Source organism: Anguilla rostrata, chromosome 9, assembly GCF_018555375.3.
Source record: "Anguilla rostrata isolate EN2019 chromosome 9, ASM1855537v3, whole genome shotgun sequence".
Taxonomy (NCBI): domain Eukaryota; kingdom Metazoa; phylum Chordata; class Actinopteri; order Anguilliformes; family Anguillidae; genus Anguilla; species Anguilla rostrata.
In genome coordinates, this window is record NC_057941.1 from 52298707 (window position 1) to 52322847 (window position 24141).

Here is a 24141-nt window from a genome sequence, read left to right on the forward strand (position 1 = left end):
AAATTTGACTTAAGATGTCTGTTTAATTAAATACTCCTGATCCTGAAGAAGGCTACTGTCCTTTCTGAACCCACAAAGATAAAGACTTTAAAAAGGATTCCGCTGCCACACTTACGTTCCGTTTCCTCCGCCTTCTTTTGATGCTTTTCCCCAAAGACGAATATCTCACCCCCTGCCATGGAGACGAAGTCATTACATCCTCCCCGTGACTCCCTGCAAGGGACCCTCCATCAACCAATCCCAAGCACCGCCTCTGCCATTACGCAAGACCCAGACAGGGGGCGGGGCCAGGGGAGGGGAGGAGCCAGGGGGGAGGAGCCATGTACGATGGAGAGCACTTTGGACGCTGAAAGCGTTTGGTGGGAGAGCACCCGAAATAATTTCAGTAAACCCTTCTGCCTGCGCAAACGGTTTCTCAAAGTTCACGTTCGGACAGCGGTTAGATCTGCTGACCCACCCTCGAACGCAGGAAAGAGGAAGTTTCATATCTGACCAATGAGGTTAAGCCGTGGGTGCGGTTCACTTTCAGATCACTCGTTGGGTTCATGAACTATGAAGGACTTTCCCCACCCTCCCAGCCTGAGTCAGAGCGCGGGACCTCGTTGACAACGGGACGGGAAAATTCGGGACGGTTCCCCCGCCCCCCTCCGAAGCTCGACTCTCGCGCACCTGCAGGGGAGGAAGCGGGATTTCCGCGGGGCCTTGGCTCGGCCCGGCGGGAGCACGGCGGGATTTCCGCGCGTAGCGGCAGACAGACGCTCCCCCTCAGAAGGGAGGGAGGCTTCTCCAAACGCTCGTAGCGTCTTGGCCGTCGCCCCGGCCCCCGCCCGCCAAACTCTGTGCACGCAGGCCCCGGCCCCCGGCCCCCAGCCCCTGGCCCCCGCCCGCCAAACTACGCGCACGCGAGAACGCTCCCGCGGGCCCCGGCGAGGCCACCCCGCCCCGCGCCGGAGAGGTCACCCCGGGACGGCCCAACCGCTGACACCCGCAAAATCCTCCAGAGGGACGGAGGGTCACAAGTGGGCGGCGGCTACAACGAGGCCACGCCCCCCTCGAGCTGGGAGACAAATGAGGAGGAAAATAGTGTCTGTCAGCAAAGAGCTGTGTGTGTGTGTGTGAGAGAGAGTGTGTGTATGTGTCTCTGTGTGTGTGTGTGAGAGAGTGAGTGTATGTGTGCATGTATGTTTTTGTCAGTGTGCGTGAGAGTGTGTATGTGCATATGCGTGTGTGTGTGTGTGTGTGTGTGTGTGTGTGTGTGTGTGTGTGTGTGTGACAGTGCGTGTGTCTGTGTGTGTGTGTGTGTGTGTGTGCGTGTGCGTGTGTGTGTGTGTGCGTGTGTGTGCGTGTGTGTATGAGAGACTGTAAATCTGTGTGCTTGCGTGCGTGTGTGTGTGTGTGTGACAGTGTGTGTGTCTGTGTGTGTGTGTGTGTGACAGTGTGTGTGTCTGTGTGTGTGTGTGTGTGTGTGTGTGTATGAGAGACTGTAAGTCTGTGTGCTTGCGTGCATGTGTGTGTGTGTGCATTTGAGAGACTAAGTCTGTGTGCGTGTGTGCATGTGTGTGTGTGTGTGTGAGACAGTGTGTGTGTGTGTGTGTGTGAGAGACAGTGTGTGTGCATGTGTGTGTGTGTGTGTGAGACAGTGTGTGTGTGTGTGTGTGTGAGAGACAGTGTGTGTGTGTGTGTGTGTGACAGTGTGTGTGTGTGTAGAATCATGTGTTACTGCAGTAAAGGCCAGTCTGTCTCAGGCACAGGAGGAACACATCCTGACAAATCCTGATTCTGTTGCTAAACACTCCAGTCTGGAGGCTGTGGCATTCTCCCAGCATTCCCTGGGTCAAAACATTTCCGCCCTGCCCCGCCCCCTTCCTCACTCACACACAATCCACACTTTTTCTCCTCTTCCTCCTCCCCCAAAAAACTGGCCTGATCCACGCTGCAATCGTGTCGGAGAGACAAACATCCCACCCACTGTGATTCTTCTTCTTCTTCTTCTGTTTAATGTGGGCATCGCTTCGGCACTTTCATAATCACGTTTTCCTTTTTTTATAAATAAAGAGATGCAGATTGAATCCCTCTGGAGACGCGCAAAACTAAACAAACAAAAAGACGTCTGGATGACTCGAGGAATGTTCGCCCAAGTGTGCAGACAATTTCAGAGTTTAAATCACTGTCTCCTAAAAATGTGACCCCCCCTTGCCCCCCCCCCGCTCTGTTTATCTGAGCCGTGACAATGCGCCCGCCGCAGCCTCGCAGACGACAGGCCCGAATTCCTCCCCGCGCAGCTGCACGCGTCACGCAACCCCGGCGCGTTTGACCCCCCCCCCCGCCCCGCTCCTCCGTGACCCCCCCCCCCCCCCGACGGAAATAACGCCGCTTAATCGCCAACGCGACAGACATAAACGCACCCTGCTCGCAGCCGCCCTTGAGCCGCAATGGCAGGCAGAGCAAATACTAGAGCGTTACTACAGCGAAAGTATGTGCGTCAGCAGCCACCGTTGAGCCAAAATGGCAGACAGTGCAAAGAATTTCTACAGCCAGCATTGGAGTGTCAGCAGCCGGTGTTGAGCCAAAATGGCAGACGGAGCAAATACTAGAGCATTTCAACAGCCAGCATCTGTGTGTTTGCAGCCACCACTGAGCCAAAATGACAGACAGTGCAAAGCATTTCCAACAAACAGCACCTGTTCCAGGCCACCCAGTCGACGTGTACTCCAACACCACTATTACAGCTGTGAGTGCGGGCCGACCAGGGAGCCCCACACAGCCTGGGGACAGGACACGAGCGGGCGGAGTGACCACCCGTCTCCCGCGAACGGGAGGAGGAAGAGGAGGAGGAGGAGGAGGAGAGGGAGGAGGAGAGGGAGAGCTTTCTTCTGAGTCAAAAGGGCGGAAGCAGAGAGAGACAGGAGAGGACAGAGAAGAGATTTAAGAGGGAAAAGTAACAGGAGGCGGAGATGGATGGAGGTTCATGAGAGAGCGAGGAGGGAGAGAGAGAGAGAGAGAGAAAAGGACAGGGAGAGAAGAGGGATAGAGGAAGGATAAGAATTACAGAAAGAGCGAGAGGAAATAAGAAGAAAACAGGAAGAGAGGGAGATGGAGACAGAGGAGAGTGAAAACAGTGAGAGGGGAAGATAGAAAGATGGTGGGAGAGGAAAAGAAAAGGGGGGACAGAGAAAGAAAGATAGAAAGAGGAGAGAGAGAGAGAGCTGGCAGGATCCCAGCTGCTGCTGCATATTTCAAAGAGAATGACAGGGTCACCCTCTCCCTCCCTCTCTGTCTCTCTCTCTCTCTAACTCCCACTCTCTCCACACAGCTAAGAGCAGGAAATGTCACTGGCCAGCACTGTCCCTAGGGCAGGCTAACACAGTCAACTGCACCCCACAGAGGCCATGCTGGGGTCCCCAACCCAGGTCCTGCTGGGGCCCCCAACCCTGGTCCTGCTGGGGTCCCAAAGCGCTGGTCCTGCTGGGGTCCCCAAACCCTGGTCCTGCTGGGGTCCCCAACCCTGGTCCTGCTGGGGTTCCCAATCCTGATCCTGCTGGGGTCCCCAATCCTGATCCTGCTGAACCACAGGGTCTGCTGCTGGGGTCAGTTAACTGCGTGATCAACTGCTTTAATTGGCTAATTCAGTGCTAACTCTTCTAGAACATTCCACTGGTTCCCAGGGATTCCATTCTGAGCACAGTGGTACCAACCAAAGCAACGCCCCCCCGCATACCAACAGGACATCGGCGCGTCCTCAAACGCACAAACCCCGTCACCCGCCCCCCGCTGAACCGGGCCCGGGACGGGGCGTCCCCGCACCCCTCATTAAACTCTTCCAGGGGAGCACACAGGCACAAAGAGGCGTTGAGGCGTGTAGGAGCCGAGCGTGAAGAGCTCCCAAACAAACGGGCCCCCTGTCCCACGGTACTGCGGTGGGACGGGTCAAAGGCACCGTCACATGACTCATCCATCCTACGGTCCTCACAGGGCTGGACCAAACCAGGGGTGTACAGGCTCACCCGAAAAGGTGTGGGTAAAGTTCTTATCTTAGCCCAGCTCTACACCACCAGGTTTCAGCAAATTAACGAATTATGGTCCTCAATCAAGACCCTGATGAGTAGAATCAGGCGTGTTAGGGCTGGGATAAAACACAAACCTGCACCCACATCAAACCTTTTCGGATAAGACTGAAAACCCCAACCTAAATATTCCCATACAAATGCATTAGTGTAATTCCCACCCTCTACCATACCAAAATGCAGAAAGATAGAAATACCGGTAATTGAATGCTTAAATAAAATGCAGTTCATTTGAAAACTTTTTCGTTTTTTTATGGTGTAACTTTCCTTAATGAGGCATGGATCGTTACCCAGCCCCTCATTTACATTCACAGTTAGTCACTGAACACATCTTATCCAGAGCGACTCAGGAGGAAAAGTATGTTTTTGGGATCCTGTGGGTCGTCCTGCGGCCTGAAGAAGCAGAGCACAGAGAGGAGCGGGACAAACGGGGGCGTGCGTGCGCCCCTGCGGTTATCCAGAGGAAACCCCACAGCTGGGACTGAGCGATGTCACGCGCGCCGTCCGTCACACGGCCAGACGGCTCGGGGAATTTTCGGGGGGGGGGGGTGACGCGGCCGAGGAATCTCCGCAACTTCAAAATCCTGTTTTTCCATTCTTAAGAATGCCTGGATCCTGAAGGGTTTTCTCATCACTGCTTTTTTTACACATCTGCAAATGCACTTATAGTTTAGGAGCGATTGATTTGAAAGGTAGCTGTACATTTAGCGGGGGTTTCATGTGGGAAAGACAGACTCCTTACGGGAGTCTTCAGTGTGTGACGACTCAGATATAAAACTCAATTGTATTTTTCTGTCAGTTCTTTAAACAATAAAACAATAATAAAGCACAAAACCTTTAGCTTGTCTGAATAAGAAGTCCACCCCCTCTCCTTCAAGCCAGCCGTTCTCCCATCCTCATCCTCAGTGCCCCAAAATGAATCCCCATTTGAGAGGGATCGGGGACCAGCTCTGGCAACCCGGCCGTGAGGATGGCGTGTACGGAGCGTGCTCACACTGAACACGGCAGCCTGCTCCTTCCTGAATTATTAACACCGTCACTGCACGCACACTCGGGAGCACGTTACACATACCGGGTGGGGGGGGGGGTCCCCATCCCCAGCAGCACAGCTGCACGTTCCTGAGAGCTGACCTACTTCTGCTGGTAAAGGCTGAGGCAAGGTGCCCCCCCCTCAGAATTCACACCTGCAACCCTGCCCCCACCCCCACCGAACCACCAATGCCAAGGATGCCAGAATATAGTCTGAATATAAGTGCCCAGATGCATGCCTGATCCTACACCACTCTCTTACCCAGTACCATAGAGTGGAGGAGCCCAGCTCACCGAGACCATAGATACACTACACTAGAGAGCCTCCAGTGCTGGCGAGGTGCGTCCTCACCCAGAACCAGCACTCATCCCAAAATCTAAACTCAGAGAAGGGCACAGAGGGTTTCTCACTCTCCCTCTCTCTCTGCCTGTCTCTCTCTATCTCTCTCTCTCTCACACACTCTCTCTCTCTCTCTATCTCCCTCTCTCACACACACTCTCTCTCTCTCTCCTCTTAATAAAGGTTTCTGATGCACACAGCTCACGCCTTTCCCCCGGGGGGTAAATTACTCTAATGAGGGGAATCAAAGAGCAGTATGAGGGAGGGGGTCGGGGTGGGGTGGGGGGGGTGATGGGAAAGCCCTGCAACACCCACAACACACAGGTACGGGAACTCGCACAAACACACACAAGAGCCTTCCATACTTCCATAGTCTATCACTCTCCACCTCCTTCCCTTTCTGTCGCTCACTCTTCCTCCTGCTCTCCCATCACTGTCCCTCCCTCTCTCTCCCTCTCTCCCCTCCCTCCTCTCCTTCTCTCTCCCTCCTCTCCTCTCTCGCTCCTCCCCTCTCTCTCCTCTCTCCCCTCTCCTCTCTCCCCCTCCCTCCCTCTCTCCCCTCCTCCTCCTCTCTCCAGTGTGTGATGTATTATTCATGGTTACTCTGAGCGTGGGCCCTGCTTCTGCACCTCAGCCTGCGACCCTTAAAGGCCACCCAGAGCTGTTCCCTAAAAACGATCGATACCCCCCCCCAACCCCGTCCACCCCACCACCCCCACCCTGTCTACTTAACACAGACCCCACTTAAAACCTCTGGGGAAAAGTTGAGCAAGCAGGGAGGGCATTTTTACACAGACCTACTGAAGAGGAACCAAGAGGAGGTTCCCTCCCTCTGTCTCACCTTCTCTCCCTCCCTCTCTCTCAATATGGAGCTGGGAGAGGAGGTGGTTCCTGCCCCCCCCCCCACACCTTCCCCATAGCGACGGGACAGTGTGCTGTATGTGATGAAAATGCCCTGTAAGCCCAGTCATTGGCTGGGGCAGGAACACCAGCGCCCCCTGCTGGTCGCGCACACCTCCTCACTCAGCAGAGACTTCATTGTGTACATTAAAGCACACAAACATGCACATAAACATGCACACACACACACACACAGAAGCAAACCACTCACACGCCGTTGCACACACTTGGAACCCGGAAGCACGCAAACTCACCACAGCACCAGAGCATGCGCACATACGCATTCTCAACTCAGGCATGTGTGCAACGCACTCGGGCCATCACGAGAGAACAGAACACAAGACACAAACCGGGCTGTACATCTTGAGCCAGCTAATTCACTGCAGCAGAGGAGAATCAAAGGGTGTTAAAAGCGCCAGGGGTCTGTAGAGAGGGGAGAAGAGGGGAAGAGGGAGAGAGAGAGGAGAGAAGGGAGAGAGGAGAGAAGAGCGACGAGGAGGAGCAAGCGAGAGATCACACTAAATGGGCAGCTGCGAATTACCCAATGCGCTTATTACAGTCAGCAACGCTGTGAAGACCTGTGGCGCTGTGCTGAAGGGAAGGAAAAGCCGTGACATGCACCTCCACTGTCTAATCACCTCCCAGACAAACTACATTTCCCACAATCCCACACTGCACCTCCACTCTCTAATCACCGCTCAGACAAACTACATTTCCCACAATCCCACACCGCACCTCCACTCTCTAATCACCTCAGACAAACTACATTTCCCACAATCCCACCACCACTCTAATCACCTCCAAAATACTCTAATCACGCACCTCATGACCAAACTACATTTCCCACAATCCCACACTGCACCTCCATTCTCTAATGACCTCTCAATCTACATGTCCCATAGACCCCCACTGACCACCACTCTCTAAAACACTTTATACACAAACTTCATTTCCCACAATCCCCCACAGCACTTCTACACATTTTCACAAGATGCACCAAGTTTTTCTGCTTCTACAGCAGGGAGACGGAGTCACTATTGAGAACACAGAGCAGAGTATCTGGTGTGTTTACAGGATCTGTGCTGTGATCTGAGAGACTGGCCTGAAACCACTTTCATCTTCCATGACCCAACAAGCTCAAGTGCACATGCATGCTGCCTTCCTGCAGTCCTGGATTTTCGACTGGAATTTAAAATCGAACACAAAACAAAGACATCGTATTTGAACAAGATGTGAAACTCAGGGCACAGGATCAGGGTTTAATGTAAGTGCAAACGTGTGCACGAGCACTGCAGACCGCTCTGGGGGAAAGGCTGGAACAAGGTGGCTGTTGCAGATAAGCAAGCTCCCTTTTCTCAACATAATTATTTGTCTGAATATCTGGGGGCGGAATTTTTATTTATTTATTTATTTATAGGAAAAAGGTAAGAAGCAATTGTGTGACTAAGTGTTATAAGACTGGAACACAAATTTACAGCAATCAGAGCCTGACTCAGTTTAAAAACTGCTTTCCAGCAGCTTTCCTGCTCCTCCTCCTCAGGAGAGGGGGAAGATTTAAAGAGCATAGGCATTAGAAGAGAGAGAAAGAGAGAAAAGAAATAAGAGAGTACACTAAATGAATAGTAGAGATGAGCAGGCCATACATAAAGCATCCCTGGGTTCAGTGTTATCTTCGGTGCTGGGCATACAATACCATAATTTCACAATGACAGTAACTTATAAAACTGAATTTACTTCACAGTAAAACCTAATAGACTGTTTGAGAGACTTGGAATGGGTTGCCAGAGTATCCTTCATTGTGTCAATAAATTGTCCAGTGTTCATATCAAGAGACCATTTCATAGATCATTCGAAAAAAACAACAATTGAGTAATCAATAAAATAACCAATAGCTGCCTGCTTTGGATTGATCGCTGCCTGCTTCTGGTTTCTGCGTCAAACCAAAACCAAAATACTACTGCTACTGAGAGCCAACAAGTTGGGCTGACCAGGGGAGAACAGGGGGTGAATTTTGGGATGGGGTAGAAAACTATTTTTGCGAAGCCAATGAGAACAAGACAACATACCATGCCACTGATTCCCACAGCTGACTAGAGAGATAAATGAACAGAATAATAAGGCTGACCCCTCTACAGGAACCAGAACCCGACTTATAAAGATGCAGTGGAAACATCACAGGACCACAACACAAAGCAGACGTACCGGGGGTAATGCTAACCAGGAGTTGTGGCTAACCGAGTGTTGTGCTAACTAGAAGTGACGCTAATCGGGTGTTGTGCTAACCAGGAGTTATGCTAATCAGGAGCAGCGCTAACCGGGAGTGGCGCTAACTGGCAGTTGAGGCTAATCACATTCACGCAAGCCAATGGACAACCGCGATCACAGGTCCGCACACCTTGTCTGAGGCCTGTCCACTGCGTCTGCCCTCACAACTAAACACTAAAGTTTTTACTCTGAGTTTCTCAAATGCTGTGCTCGCTTCAGCAAGGACCTTCAGCAAAAAGAGTTAGCTTAGCCGAACACAGCGCGGGGCGTCCAACAGACACACACGGGAGCGGACTTCCACGAGGCATTTCATTAGAAGAATGAATAAAATGCAGGGAATGGTGATTTAATCTTTTAGCCACTATAATTAGAGCAATCAGTCACATCCTCACTGCAGCCTGTGTTCATTATTGTAAAGCAGGATAACAATGCAGGGGGGGAAAAAAACACCATTAAGCGAATAAACACAACCAAACTAATTAACCCGAGGAGAGGGGGGGGGTGATTGATAAGAAGGGAGTAACTGCTTACTGCAGCAACAAGAGAGAAAGATGAGTGGCAGAGAGGGTGATGGAGAGAGGGGGAGGAGGAGAGAGTGGGGAGAGACAGAGATAGAGAGAGAGAGGGTGATGGAGAGATAGAGAGGAGAGAGATGGAGGGGGGGTGATGGAGAGGGGAGAGGGTGGAGGAGAGATAGAGAGGGAGAGAGATTGGGAGAGGGAGAGAAAGACAGACAGGAAGAGAGGGGGAAAGAGAGTGAGTGATGGAGAGGGGGGAGAGAGTGAGAGAGTGAGAGAGAGATAGACAGGGAGAAAGATGGAGAGAGGGGATGAAGGAGAGGGGGGAGAGAAAGGGTGATGAAGAGAGGAGGAGACAGAGATATAAAGAGAGAGGGAGAGAGACAGTGAGAGATGGAGTGATGGAGAGTGTGGGAGAGAGAGAGAGAGAGAGGAAAGATGGAGAAAGGAAGGAAGGAATCATTTTCCCAACATCTTCTCATAACCTCAGAAAGTCACAAGGTCTGAAGCAATAAAACAGTGAAATAGCATATCCTTATTCAGCAGGACACAGGGCTCAGGAAAACGTTTTTTTTTTTTGTTTTTGTTTTTTTATTCAGGGAAATTTTGCTTTTTATTGCTGCTAATTAGGTTTCCTTCCGCACTTTCTCATGCTTAAATGTCCGGATTTGGGTTTCCACTGCTGTGGAAAAAAAACCTTGTGAAACTGGTTTCCGAAAGGACAAAAAAAGTAACAAATAAAAACTGCAGTAAAACCGTGAGGATTTGGGCGTAGACGCGAATATTAGCTGAAACTGAAGGCAAAGACCGCAGCAAATCAGCACGGACATCTCTCCCTCCTCCTTTCTCTTTTTTCTCCTCTAATTTCTCCCTCTATCAGCACTTGGCTCCCTGGCGTTGGGAGACCATCAGAAACTCACAAAGTCTTATTTCCACCGGATCAGAGGTTTCGCTTCTCGCCCGCACGTCAGACAGGGCTGGAGTCCGGAGGCAGAGTAATCCCGCCCGGATGAGAAATCAGAGTGGAATGAGAAGCAGAGCGCCGCCGCCACTGATGTGGTTTCTGCGGGCGCGACGCGCGGAACGGGAACCGCGAACCCCGCGGCGTGCCGGGCTGGAGCCGGCAGCCCCCGCGGGGCAGAGTCAGGGCCCCATGAGCTGTACGCTAGCGTACCGCTGCGCAAGAGATTCGCTAGCATACTGTAGCTGCGCGAGAGCTTTGCTAGCGTACTGTAGCTGTGCGAGAGCTTTGCTAGCGTACTGTAGCTGTGCGAGAGCTTTGCTAGCGTACTGTAGCTGTGCGAGAGCTTCGCTAGCGTACTGTAGCTGCGCGAGAGCTTCGCTAGCGTACTGTAGCTGCGCGAGAGCTTCGCTAGCGTACTGTAGCTGTGCGAGAGCTTCGCTAGCGTACCGCTGCGCAAGAGCTACACTAGCGTGCTGTGGCTGTGCGAGCTTTGCTAGCATACTGCTGCGCAACAGCTAAGCTAGCGCACCGCTACACAAAAGGATGTTTTTTTTGTCTTTTTGTAACTTTTCGTGTCAAAGTTACTACTTTTGTGTTACAAATTTACAATTTGTATGTGACAAAGGGAGACTTAACACAATCTGTGTTCCCTTCAACTAGACATGGAGGTGTGTTAAAAAATATTACACATCTGTCATGAGAGTAACCATCTAAAAGTTGTAGAGGAAAAAAAAATTTAATCGGCCAAAAAATAATCTGATTTTAAAAATGCAGCCTATCAGACTGTAGGAATGTGGGGGGGGGGGGGGAGACTGAAGAGAGACCGAGTGACCTGCTCACCAGACGACACGCCCCCACCCCCCTACCCACAATGCATCACACCTCAAACCGAGCGGAGCGACCTTCCTCCTCCAGCGCTCCCCGCGTTCGCTCAGCGCTCACTGAGCGCGCTCAGTTCTGCAGCAGGAAAGGGCCCGCAGCTAACGAAGCGTGCGCGCATATTTAATTATGCTAATTCATATTTGATGCCTAACTAATTAATTGCACTGGGGGGGGGGGCTGTAAAGCCAGGGTGGTGGGGGGGCTGGTCGTGATTAGCCTCCAGCTGCGCTCGGCGCCGGGCTGAGGTTTTTGGGGGGGGGGGGTTTTGGTGTTCCCCGCAGGTCAGGAGGTACACAGTAAAAATGAGTCACTCTTAATACCTCAGCGCTGACGCCAGCCACATGCACACAGGCCGCGCCGGTTACCATGGACACGCTGCGTCCGCCGACAGAGCTGTAAATAAAGCTTTTTCAAACTCCGCGTTTTTAGGCGTCCGCGTCGCGGGGCTGAGGAGCCGCAGAAAGGTCGCCGCCTCGTTAAGAGGGGTTCAGGACATTTTGGGGTCCCGCTGCTGTGCCTCTGGCTGGCCGCTTCGTACCCCCGCCAGCGCCCCCAAACAGGAAGTGCAAAGGTTAGAGGGTCAAATCAGCTCCCCCAGATCTCCCGTTCCCTGTGCTGAGCTGTCCCCACCCCTCCACACACAGGAGGAGGAGAAGGAAAAAGAAAAGAGAGAAAGAGGGGAAGAAATTAAAGTTAAAATGAGAAAAGGGGGGGATAATTCTAGGATGGAAAAGGAAAATTAGAAAACTAGACTGACCTTCCTCCATCAGAACAGGACGCCGAGCGTGCAGGAGCAGCCCATGTGACAAACGAGGCTCATTTCCGCTTCCTCTCCCTTCAGTTTAAACGAGCGAGCGAGCGAGCGCTCAAACTAGGCCTTCGTCTCTGAACTCCCTCTCTGCCCCCCCGCCCCGACGCTCGGGGAAACAGCAGCGCTCGAAATCAGCCGTCATTTTAAACGCCAATCAAGTCGGGAGGCGGTATGAGATTCCACACCCTTTTATCCGCAGAGCGGGCCAATCAGCAGCCTCCCCCCCCCCACACCCCCCCGCCCGCAGCCTAAACCATGTTAAAAATGAACATGACACCCGTGTGATAATGAGGATCCCGCGCGCGGTGTGGGGGTCACACAGGGCCGCCTGCTAATGGAACTCGGGGGTGAGTGGAGGGCGTGGCTCACTGGCGATGACACAGACCTGCGAAACTGTGTGTGTGTGTGTGTGTGTGTGCGTGCGTGTGTGTGTGTGTGTGTGAGAAAAGGGCTCCCATTACTCAGCTGTAACCCCCCCCCCCCCCCACCAAACCCACAGCAGACCATGCCCTTCTCTGAAGCATGTTTCTACCACCACAGTTTTTTGGGTGGATCACCACCAACTTGAGCTATGGGAGAGCAGAGGCCAGTAAATCACCCATAGCCCAATTATTGCTCTCACCCCCCCTCCCCCCTGGCCAACGCCCGTGCCCCTGCCCCCCCCCAGGGATGCTGCTTTTAAAGCTGGCGGTTAAAGTCCATGTTATTGTTCTGTCTGTAATCCTCTTTGTGCCAAGTGTCCAATAAACCAGCAGAAGACAGGGATGCTGAGTTTCCATGGTAACCCCGCCCCCCCCCCCCCCACTACCAACCGCCCGTTAATGTCTGATATTAATTTGTGCCACAAAGTACAACTGACATGCAGGGATGTCACCGTTCGTACAAGAGCAATAAAAACCCTCCCGTTAACAAAAATAAATAAGCAGGCCTCAGCCCGTGAACACAAAACCGGTCACAAGCACCAGCTTCACTGACCGGGCTGGACTTGGCAGCGACGGCAGAGTTCTTATTTTTTATTTTTTTTACGAGGTCCCTGAATTCCTCATAAAGACAGAAAGTTTAATAAACTGAGCGAGTGACTCATCGCTCAGGAGCAGCCTGGAGGCTGTTCGGCTCGTCGTGTCCGAGCGCTTCTGCGTGGAGCGCTTCTGCGTGTTCCTCCCGGTTTTATGTCTGAGGGAAACGGCTTGCTTCAGTTCCTAACTCTCTTTCCGCAGCTCCTCCTCTTTGGTTCTGAGGCGCGCGTTCGATGCCTCGGGTTCTGTTAAAATCTCCCCGCTGCACAGACACGCGTGACCAGTCCTCCCACAGGGACACACACACGCGTGACCACTCCTCCCACAGGGACACACACACGCGCGACCACTCCTCCCACAGGGACACACACACACGCGACCACTCCTTCCACAGGGACACGCACGCCCATGCCACACGCATGTGCCACCGCACGCTTACTGTGAGAGACAGGAGGGTGCGGTCTCAGGACCCAGAAACGTTTAATGATCACATGTGGCTGGGCACAGTGTGCACTATGCAGACACACACGGACATCCTGATTGGTCACTGTCTGTGGAGACTGACAGGGCCCTAAGTCTGTGAAGGTGCTCAGGGATCCCACGTGATTGGCGGTTGCCTCGGGACTCTCTCGCATGATTGGTTATTGTACTGCCAGGGCTCTCCTGATTGGCCAGTGACTCCAGAGATAAACTGTACCCTTTTCGTGATTGGCTGTAGTCTCTGTAAAGGGACAGCGCTCTGCTGTGATTGGCTGTAGTCTCTGTGCCCAGTCACTCTCCTGCCCTTGCGTCGGTCACCAAAAGACTGCAGAGGCGAAGGTCAGAGCAGCTCAGAGAGAGAGGGAGAGGAACAGGGCAGCGAAGAGACAGAACAGCACACGGTACAGTACAGACACACCGTACAGTACAGACACATAGTGCAGTACAGACACAGACGAGGGTGTGTACCAAAGCTCGACTCGCCTCAAACACAGCAGGGCCTTAAACGTTCCCACAACGTTCCCGTAACGCTGCAGCAACCCCCCAGCTTCAGCTGGGCGAGCGGATTGAAGGATTGCCCCCCCCCTTATCTCGGCAGGGCACACGCAGAGACCGCCCAGGGAAAGACTGATAAAGAGGAAGGAGGGATATTTCAGTAAACGACAAACGACAGCGCTCTGCAAACAGGCCGACCCCTGCTTCTCCGAGCCTGGTACAGAGACTGAGGTTACACTGGTGCGCACACACGCACACACACACACACACACACACACACACACACGTGCAAGCATGCACGCACACGCACACACATGCACACGCGCATAAACTAGGCCTGAGGGTGGGTCAGTGTATGGATTAACAGTCAGCTTGCACACACACACACACACACACACACACACACACAGACAGCACAGCTAATAGGATTATGGGGGAACCATACTGTGGGGTGATTAGTCCACCCCATCACAGAGACAAAGAGGGGGACTCCCAAAAAACACCCCCAAACCTCCAGCCAAAGAACAGCTCAAACCCTTGCAGTGCAATAGCCAATCACACAAAAGAGCCTCCTGTTGACCTCCAGAGGCAACAGCCAATCACACGGTAGCCCTGACCACCTCCTGAGAGCATGTAAGCATCTCCATCCAGCCTTATTTATCCAGGAGACTGAAGGACTCCAATATTTTTTTATTTATTTGTTGCAGATGTGAACAATAGCCAAGTCAGATATACAGTTACATCTAGCTGTCCAATCATAAGGTTCTCTGCAGCTCAAGGGTAAGCAGGGGGCGTGGTCAGGAGTGTGATGCGTGGATTAAAAACCTGTGACGGTCGCTTAGCTTAAGGCTGGAGAGCAGCCTGGGGGGGGGGGGGGGGGACATGCCCCTGGCTCTCTCACAAAAAAAAATTCTACTAGACTAGACAAGAGAGATCAATATTTATGGACCACTGCCCATGTGTGTCCCCAAATTCACCAGCAGACAATACTAGTACAATCCACACAACCCAGAAACCCTGGTCGTAAATGGACACATTTCCTTCAGCAAGTTATAGGCTACATCGGAAGCCAAGTTAGAAATAGTTTCTTTTTGCCTCGCTGTAAAGACCCTTTCAAAAACAAGTGTGCTTAACAGGGCCCGTCCAGCACCGCCAAGTCCCGCAGTCAGCACAAGAGAGCAGCGATCAATACGGCCATGTGATCAGGAGCGAGCACAAGAGGCACTCCAAACCGCCACTCCAGGGTTACACCGCCCCAGCCCTCTCCGTCGAGTCCCCACGAGGGCTGTTAAACATGTAACATGTGCTTTATGGGGACATTACGCTGCCTGTGTACACATGTAACATGTGCTTTATGGGGACATTACGCTGCCTGTGTACACATGTAACATGTGCTTTATGGGGACATTACGCTGCCTGTGTACACATGTAACATGTGCTTTATGGGGACATTACGCTGCCTGTGTACACATGTAACATGTGCTTTATGGGGACATTACGCTGCCTGTGTGCACATGTAACGTGCTTTATGGGGACATTACGCTGCCTGTGTACACATGTAACATGTGCTTTATGGGGACATTACGCTGCCTGTGTACACATGTAACGTGCTTTATGGGGACATTACGCTGCCTGTGTACACATGTAACATGTGCTTTATGGGGACATTACGCTGCCTGTGTGCACGGCCCTCCGTGTCCTGACATCCTTTTTTTTTTTTTTTTTTCTCCAGCAGGCTTGTCTTCATCCTGCAAGACAATCATTAAAAAAAACCAAAGCGATGGAACAGGCCAAAGACACGAAAAAGTCCCCGCCCGCTTCCCTGCGAAATCGATCCGCGCGGTCCGTGTTACTGACTGTCCGCAGCACACCTGGCATCCCTACACGGCCGCGATGCTGCAGCAGCGACACGGCTAGCACAGTTAGCATCGCTGCTGTGCTGTCCAAATGAACGCATGTTAGCCTCGCCGGCTAACAACAAGCATACGGAGGCGCTAACTCTTATCTACAGCGCATTAAGAGCGCCGAAGTTCTGTTTCCACCATCATCCTGACTGTAGTTATTTGATCTATAACCCAGTGCAGTGGGGGGGCAGGGGTGAGGGGGGGTGGGGGGGGGGGGGGGTAGAGGTAATGATTTAAGCACCGGAAACAGGAGAAAGCAGGAGCCAGCGACGGGATTGAGTTAACCTCACATTAGTCTTCTAGAGTTTCAATTCCCCCGGCACCCATACGGGCTTTTACTGATCTCAGGAAAGAGAGGAAGAAAGATAGAGAAGAGATTAGGAAGAGAACAGAAGGGAGGATGCTGAGAGACAGAAAGAAAAAGAGAGTAGGGAGCAAGAGAAGTGGTAGATCGGGCAGATGTTGGGAGAGAAAGATGGAGGAGAGAGAAAAGAAAGAGAGACATCTCTTTCATGAGACATTCCTTCTTCTCCCTCCCAAAATGGAATCCCCAGGACATTCGCTGAGTGTTGCCGGGCTCAAGGTCTCAGCCAATCGCCTGCCTGATTGAGCAGATCTAGGATCTAACCGCATGCGTCAAATCCACCCCTAACGAATGTAGTCGCATTTGGCACTCTACACACATTTCCCAGCAAAAAGGGAATCCAAGATCCAACTGTGCAGTGGGCAATACGGGTCAGTCGTTCAAAAATAAAAAAGTGGTTTGTGAATTTGTCTCTAGTCCTTTTAAAAGCATTATCCCGACAGTGCTTCTGGGAAAAAACAATTCTCTGGCATTCTAAAGGTCTGCAAAAAAAACAACAACATTGAAAGCAGTTGGCTGTGCTGCCTTCTCTTGTCCCCTGATTTCTTGGGCCGAAACTGGTCGCCAGTCTTACAGTGAAAGCCAAAACTAACATACCCTGCGGCTCACTAGGACCAGGGCTGGGGGCCCCAGCAGACCCTGCGGCTCTCCAGGACCGGGGCTGGGGGGGGGGCACGGATTTAGAACATGAGCACGAACGCTAATCACGGAAAGATCCGGTCAGCTCACTCCGGGCACACCACAAGAGATGTAAACAAGAGCTACAAATGAATTTAATGAACCGTTTCAAAGGTCAAAGGTCGACTGGATAATCCCTGACATCAAAGGGCCGAGTTGGCTAATCACTTCAAACGTGACGCTTTTAAACTTCTTAGACAACATCCCATTAAAGTGACAGTCTGTAAACAAAACAACAGTAGAGCCCTTAACACATTCAAATGAATCAATACTGAACAGGAAGCGGTGCTGCAACAGGTAGAGCTTATCGTTGTTTAACTCATCTGATATCACTTGGTTGGGCAACAGGTAGAGCTTATCGTTGTTAAACTCATCTGATATCACTTGGTTGGGCAACAGGTAGAGCTTATCGTTGTTAAACTCATCTGATATCACTTGGTTAGGCAACAGGTAGAGCTAATCGTTGTAAACTCATCTGATATCACTTGGTTGGGCAAGAGGATGTCATCTTTCCCACAGGGTCCTCGTTCAAATCTGACAAACATTTTCCACGAACTTTCAACGACTCGCTTCTGGATTCATGAAAAACATTTTTTGGCACATTAGTCATGGCTACTTTGAGCTGCGTCGTGGCTAAAACTCTGGGATGGAAGGAAACTTGAAGCACAATAACGTCCAAATATTTTCCGTCTCCAGTGGCAGAAACCTTCTAGCAGTGGAACCGATATTGCAAGACACAGCACTGAAAGTAGCCCCAGGCTAGTGAGTAAGCAGGAAATTTTTTGCAAATTTTCTTTTTAATCCATCCTATTTTCCCCTAACATTTCAGGAACAGTGGAACACTTTAGAACTTTCCAGTACTTTTCTATGATTTTCCAGGATTTAAATATTCAGAAGGACCACACATCTTCAGCATAAAGGCAAAACAGACCAACCAGCCTTCAACCTGGAAACATTCAAATGTAATCTGCACTGATGTTATGAACAAATGCATGAACATGTTTATTCTATTAATTTTACACCTTATCCTACACCATCCTCCAGGCATCCATGTGTCCTGTTACCAACACTCAAACTGGTTTCACTTCTAATGGACACAACATGTGAAAACTGCATTAGACACTCAAACCAGTTTCACACCTAAAGGACACAATGTGTGAAAACTGCCTTAGACACAGTTCAGTTTCTTTTCTGACAGTGACAAGGTGTGAAATCTCACCAACACCCCTGACCAACAACCGGTCATGTGACGAATTTCACTTCCTCCCTCTCATTTCCCGTTCAAATGGCGATAACAGGCACAGCACCAAAGGTCAGCACACCAATTACTGCAGACCGCCATTAACCCTTTAAGGTGCGAGATCACAAATATGTGATTAGAATGTTCTCAACGGAACATTCTAACACTGATGTCACAATCACTGCTGGTAACTGAAAGCAAAATCAGTTCTAGAACACCGACTTAGAATTCTGGAAAAAAAAAAAAAAAAAAAAAAAAAACATTCCAAATGAATCTACTCTTCAAAGGGTTAAGAATGTAATTGAGTGAATGGAGGTGTCCTTGGAAACAGCACTGCCACTGAGGAACATTAAACTGGAATAAATGACACAGCCGGGTGGACTGTGTGTGAGAGAGACGGTGCGACCTCTCACTGAATCTCACCGGCAGTGCTGCAAGTTCGCCGATCCCCAGTCTGGATACACACCTGCGTCACCCCATAAGCCTCAGCTGATGCATCATTAAACATGTGCAACCAAAAAAAAAAAAAAAAACCTATTTAAAATGGAGCTGCAGTCCTCTGTAGAGGACAGAGTGACACGGCTAATGCTGGACCTGAGTAACGCCCTTCAGTCCAACATGCCCTTAATCACCGAGCCCACAGGCCACGGCGGCGCAGCGGCCTCCTGGCAACGCCAGGGCCTCCCAGAGGGGGGGTGATCAATTAGGCCCTGAGCAGCAACAAGAAGAGGCAGAACCTGGCGGCTCTCCAGGACCGGGACTGGGGACCCCAACAGAGCCCCACGGGGCTGCAAGAACAGGGTTGGGGACCCCAACAGAGCCCCACGGGGCTGCAGGAACAGGGGAGGGGACCCCAGCAGAACCCCACGGGGCTGCAGGAACAGGGGAGGGGACCCCAGCAGAACCCCACGGGGCTGAGACAGGAGGACCTCCAGCAGAACCACGGGGCTGCAGGACAGGGAGGGACCTCAGAGAACCCAGGCTGCGAACAGGGGACTTACTTCAGGCATAGCGAGTGACAAACACCTGACATACATGCGCTCTGGTATAGGGAGGACGCGTCCTCAGCTACAAGCCACACAAAAGCCATTTTTACTCCAAACAAAAGACAAACTCTCAGGCTAAAACACAGGCATGCCAAAAACACTCAAAAACCTGTCCACAGGGCATACACGTGGAAACACTGAGGAAAATCTTTAGAGCCAAGCTACAGGAGAATCTAAGACGGTTGTTTTGTTAAAGTTTTTTGAGCCTTTATTAATATGCCGCTTTCTTGGTAGAAAATGTGTGTTGTGGCCATATTCCCTTCTGTTCTCTTGCCATGTCTTCTCACATGGTTGATGGACAGACAGACAGGCAGGTGTACGCGCAGACAGACAGACAGGCAGGCAGGAGTAATCCCTGGGTCACGTGTGGTATTTTAACTGTTTTTGTTCTGTCCTCTCACCTTTCCTGCCCACCCCTGCTGCTGCTGTCAATCACCGCTGGGTGCCAGTGACTCTGCCTCTACCTGAGGGGGGAGCCTTATGAACCCATGTGACAAGAAAGGGGGAGTTTTGTGCATGTGTGTGTGAGACAGAGAGGGAGTGTGTGACTGAGTGCGAGAGAGCACGAGAGAGAGAATGTGTGTGTGCTTGTGTGTGTGTGCACGCATACGCTTGTGGAAAGGGGGTAAGTCACCATGGTTACTCTCATTGGGCAGAGGATTTTTTTTTTTGCCAACTGACCCTTTACATGAATGTGTGACTGCACCCAGAAAGTCTTTTTAAATCAGACACTATATTATCTCTGTTAAGCACTTCAGCCGAGCCTAATCACAAAAGCGCCGTTTAAATTATTCAGATGCTGATATCCGAGCAAACTTGTAATTTGTGCAAATATACGTCAATCAACATGAGTCACGAGCAACAGCCACAGCGTTGATTCGTCCTTTTTACCCTCGTGCATCTCCAGATGATGTCATTGAAAATCCAAGGTACAGTCTCGCGCATCTGCTTTGAGGAGAGCACACATTTCACGAAAGCGCGAGGGGTAAAACCCCGCCACACGCCGGTCTTCAAAACCACTTGCCTTATGGGAAGTGCAACTTCGTGCATTTTTAAAAACACTTTCCGAGCGTGGCCCACAGCGCGCGCGGGGAACACGAGCAGAGCGCCGCAAAGCAAAATCACTATCACGCGCCGCATGATCGGTGCGACTACGCGGAGACGCCTTCCTGTTAACATCCCGTCGAAATTCAATAACCGCCCCCCTCTCGGGACCGCTTAATCACAAAGAGAAATTGCGTTTATTTACACGTCAGACACCGTGGCGCGGGAGGACGGAGGGACGCTTGTTTTCTTTAGCGAAAATAAAGGAAACCCGGCGTGAGAATCACGGGGAAAAGAATGAATTGACCGCGACCTTCGGAGCTCCGGGAGTTTTTTTTAGCGCCGGGGGAAGAGGGAGAGCGGCGCCGGCGAGGGCAGGGTCCTTGCTCTGCTAAAGTTGGTGGTTACATTGCATCGCATTAAAAACGTGGGAGCAGCTAAGACTCGGGTGTTAAGGTGGATACGAGTTGCAAGGGCATACGAAGAGGGTGAAAAATACGTCCTCATCTCGTGCGCAGATCCAGAAGCCCCCCGCCCCCGGCATCAAAAGGCTTGAAAACTGTTGTTTTCGTTAGGTGACACATGCCCTCTATAGCGACTATATTAAAGCGTTTTCACAACGAAGGTAGCCTATTGCTACCTCGCGCCGGCCGCCCATCCATTTTTATGAACAGCTGTCCTCCCCGCGAGAGCAACTGTTTCAACAAGGTCTTCAGACAAACATCAAAACCTCCCGAGCGCGACAGGTGCCGCCACGGTCACAAACCGGCCCGTCACACCGCGTTCCTTTCTGTCAATCATTACGTCACCGTACAAGACCTTCAATGGACATTTAAAACAACAAGGTTTTAAGTGTGCGCGTGTGGGGGAGAGGGGTGCGCCTACCTCGTGAAGTGATGATAGGCTACAGATAAATCTAATTTATTTTAAATGGTTTTATGTTTCTAATTATTAATGACCTCAAATCAGTGCAAAATCAAAATTTATTTGTATTGTGTCCGTCCGACAAACGTCCGATCTTCCTTGAAAACCGCTCATGTTTCGGTTAAAATCCTCGGGACCTTTCTGTAAAAGCACTTAAAAGGGAAGTCGTGTTCATAACTAATGCCTCCCGGCACGAAATTCCGAAATCACGACAGGCTTGCCCAATTCAGTCATAGGGAATTTAACCCTGAAATCATTATAGCCGCGTAGATATTTTTAGTAATGTTTAATATAAATGTGTTGGCTGTTATCCTGCCAAGATTATAAACGCTATCAAATATCAGCCGGGTTTGCGAGTAAAATTACAGGGCTTCGGCTACGCACAGCTGTTTAGGAACAGCCGCGCCAGGCAACGCACACACCCACTCCCATCAAAAAGTAATTGATTCTAATTTGAGCTATGAAAATACCATAATTGAAAAGTTGTTTTAATGGCCCAAAATGAGAAACAATTAAGCACTGACGGGACTGGGGACTGCCGCCAAAGAATGAAGCGCTAATGAAAGAGAATTACACAGAGATTAGATGTAAAACAGAGATTAGTCAAGCAATTAGGGTCGGGATGACTAGCTGTGTCTGCTTCGATTTTACCACAAAAGGCAGCTAGCATAGCAAGTCAAATGCAAAACTGTACAACAACAAAAATGTTTAGTGCATTACTAAAAACATCCTGCCCTGCGGAATTCTGGACCTGTGCCACCCAATCAATGTATGCAGTTATTTTTGGTCACCTTGAATCTTAAATCACGCTTCAAGCGGTAGCTGCTTTGCAAGTGAACCAACTCGCCTGACGACGTGAATAGACCGGGCTTTTTGTGTTTCCGAACATCCAGCGGGTCACTGAGCTCAATAAATGCGTTGCAAACACACGAAAAAGCGATGTCTGCCCAGCAGATTCGGACTACCGACATGAACAACTAGTGGCTGCCGACTCTTAACACTAAGTACTGCCTTCTCAACAATGGCACTCTCGCGCAGTTTCTGGGCAAATGTTTCCATGGCAGCCACGGGTCACTCCAATCAACAGGATAATTCCAGCACACAAACACATATATACGCACACTTTCACATTCATAATTACATAGCATGAATCAACCTTTCATATTCGAGTCGAAAATATACCCAGTTCACACACATGCAAGTTAGTAAACACGATGTTCTAAAACGTTTGAATCGTTTGGACAGTATACGAGTCCCAATTTAGCTCGCACGAAAAAAAAACTTTTGCTTTGTTTTAGCTAACTGGCTAGCCACGATGCTTCCCGGCGTACCCGTTAGATACGCATCTCCCCACAAACTGGCTAGCTACCGTTACGTTTCACACAACTCCGGTGATGTTCGCCGATCCAAGTGAACTTCTAAGAAGGTAATTTTGTCGAAGTAAAAAAAGATTGCCTACCTGTGGCGCTGAATAGCAGAAGTAGCACTGCGCCTTTCAGTCCCAGGTGAAGCGGATAATTCCCGTTGCAATGAAGTGACATTCTCTCCGCCATGATTTCAACACGCAAACTCACTGGTTTTCTCTCTAAAGTCTGGTGCCTCCTCAGCAACTACTCCATAGGGACCGAGTTGCGTTTGGGCCGTACCATTACCGGTTCAGAAACGGGGGGAGGTTGGCACACCTGACTTGTCACGCTGCTGTTACACACTCGTAAAACAATCTCAAACACTGACTCCGAGATACTCAGTCAGTCTGTAATATAAAAATGTTAAATCCACAATTACACGTAACTATCTGGGTATTAAATACTTTGCCGTCTGTTCGCTGAATAGCTTAGCTACATCGATACACATTTATGATTGGTTTGTCTGGACTCGAGGACGTCAGTTACCTCAGTCCGTGCCGTGTTGTCCTCGAGGAGTCAGTAGACAATGGGGGATAATGAACGTGCATCGAACCAGTAGATTATAGCATTGGACAACAATGATTTAGGCTGTCTCATAAAATCACTTAGGTGTGCATACAACTGTTTGTTGAATTTACACTAATCAGTAGCTGAAAGAAAAGATTACAACTGATAGACGTAGTATTGCACGCTATAGCCCACAGTTTGGTGGTAGGTAGTTTATAAACTTCCTAGTAGGTGCAGGGTAAATTGCTAGAATGTTTTCACAACTGACGTTTGATTTGTTATTTATTCTGGTAAAGTTATTTCCCTTTTTTTGTGGTTTATTTCAGAGAAAACCAAAGAGATCAATTGTTTGGATTTTTTTTAAAAAATATTTTTTTTAATTTTATTTAAATATTTTTTTTAAACCAAACTGCAAACAACAACATCTTGGTCTCATTTCACCCCATCAAGGCTGTGTTCAGTCTCACAATGGGCAGATCACACTGTGGATTTTCTGGGATTTATTTGAGACAATAAGAGTATTCTTAGGAGATGGGTCCAGTTGCTGTAGCAGAGCAGGAGAACGCAGGAACTTTAGCCCTGGAGTCTGGGTTTACGATGTGTGAGAGGTGCAGGCTGTCTTTAACGTACGCTGGTCGTTCTGAAGGGGAGAGACGTGATGCAAGAGTGTGTTTCCTAAATTCTGGTGGAATCTGACGTGGACCAGAGAAAAAGCCAGTTGTGGGTTTATAAGTGCGTTTATAAGTGCTCTGGCAAGAATGAGCAAAAACAAACCACAACGTTTCCATCCATCCATTATTTAACCCACTTATTGAATAATGGATGGATAAGGCATATGAAACCAACTCAAATAATGTGCTAAAAGAACTTCAAATCCCAAAATGCCTCACTGCATAAAGCAAAGTGTTCACTCTGAATTTTAGAGTTATATTAATTATTTTAAAACATACACCTAGGTTACAGTATACAGGAGAGAATAAATGTTTCTTCCTTTGATGGGACCTCAGAGATGCATCCAAAAAAGAACGTTCTTCCCGATTTGTCACTTTCGGACAAAAGGTTTCTGCGTTTCTTGATATATCACCTTGGAAGTGGCTCTTGACATGTTCTGATGTGTGTAAGCGCATGGAACTCTTCAGGTTTATTTTCCTTTGACAGCCCCCGTTTCATGGGCATTTCTGGTCAAAGTAAAACATTTCACATGTTCTCAGAGACCTGTCTTGCATACTCTATCACTCAAAACCCTTCCTATTAATTTATTTTT

At 50.0% G+C, this 24141-nt stretch overlaps 1 protein-coding gene across 1 annotated transcript in view; it reads right to left on the bottom strand.

Annotated features, from left to right (window-relative positions):
• LOC135264138 (nectin-3-like protein) overlaps nt 1–22743 on the bottom strand; it is a 47970-nt gene extending 25227 nt beyond the window's left edge. The window contains exon 1 of the mRNA XM_064352836.1: nt 22424–22743. Coding sequence (XP_064208906.1) covers nt 22424–22517 — 94 coding nt within the window. The 5' untranslated portion in view covers nt 22518–22743. The remainder of the gene's footprint in view (nt 1–22423) is intronic.
• Between the last annotated feature and the right edge of the window lie 1398 nt (nt 22744–24141).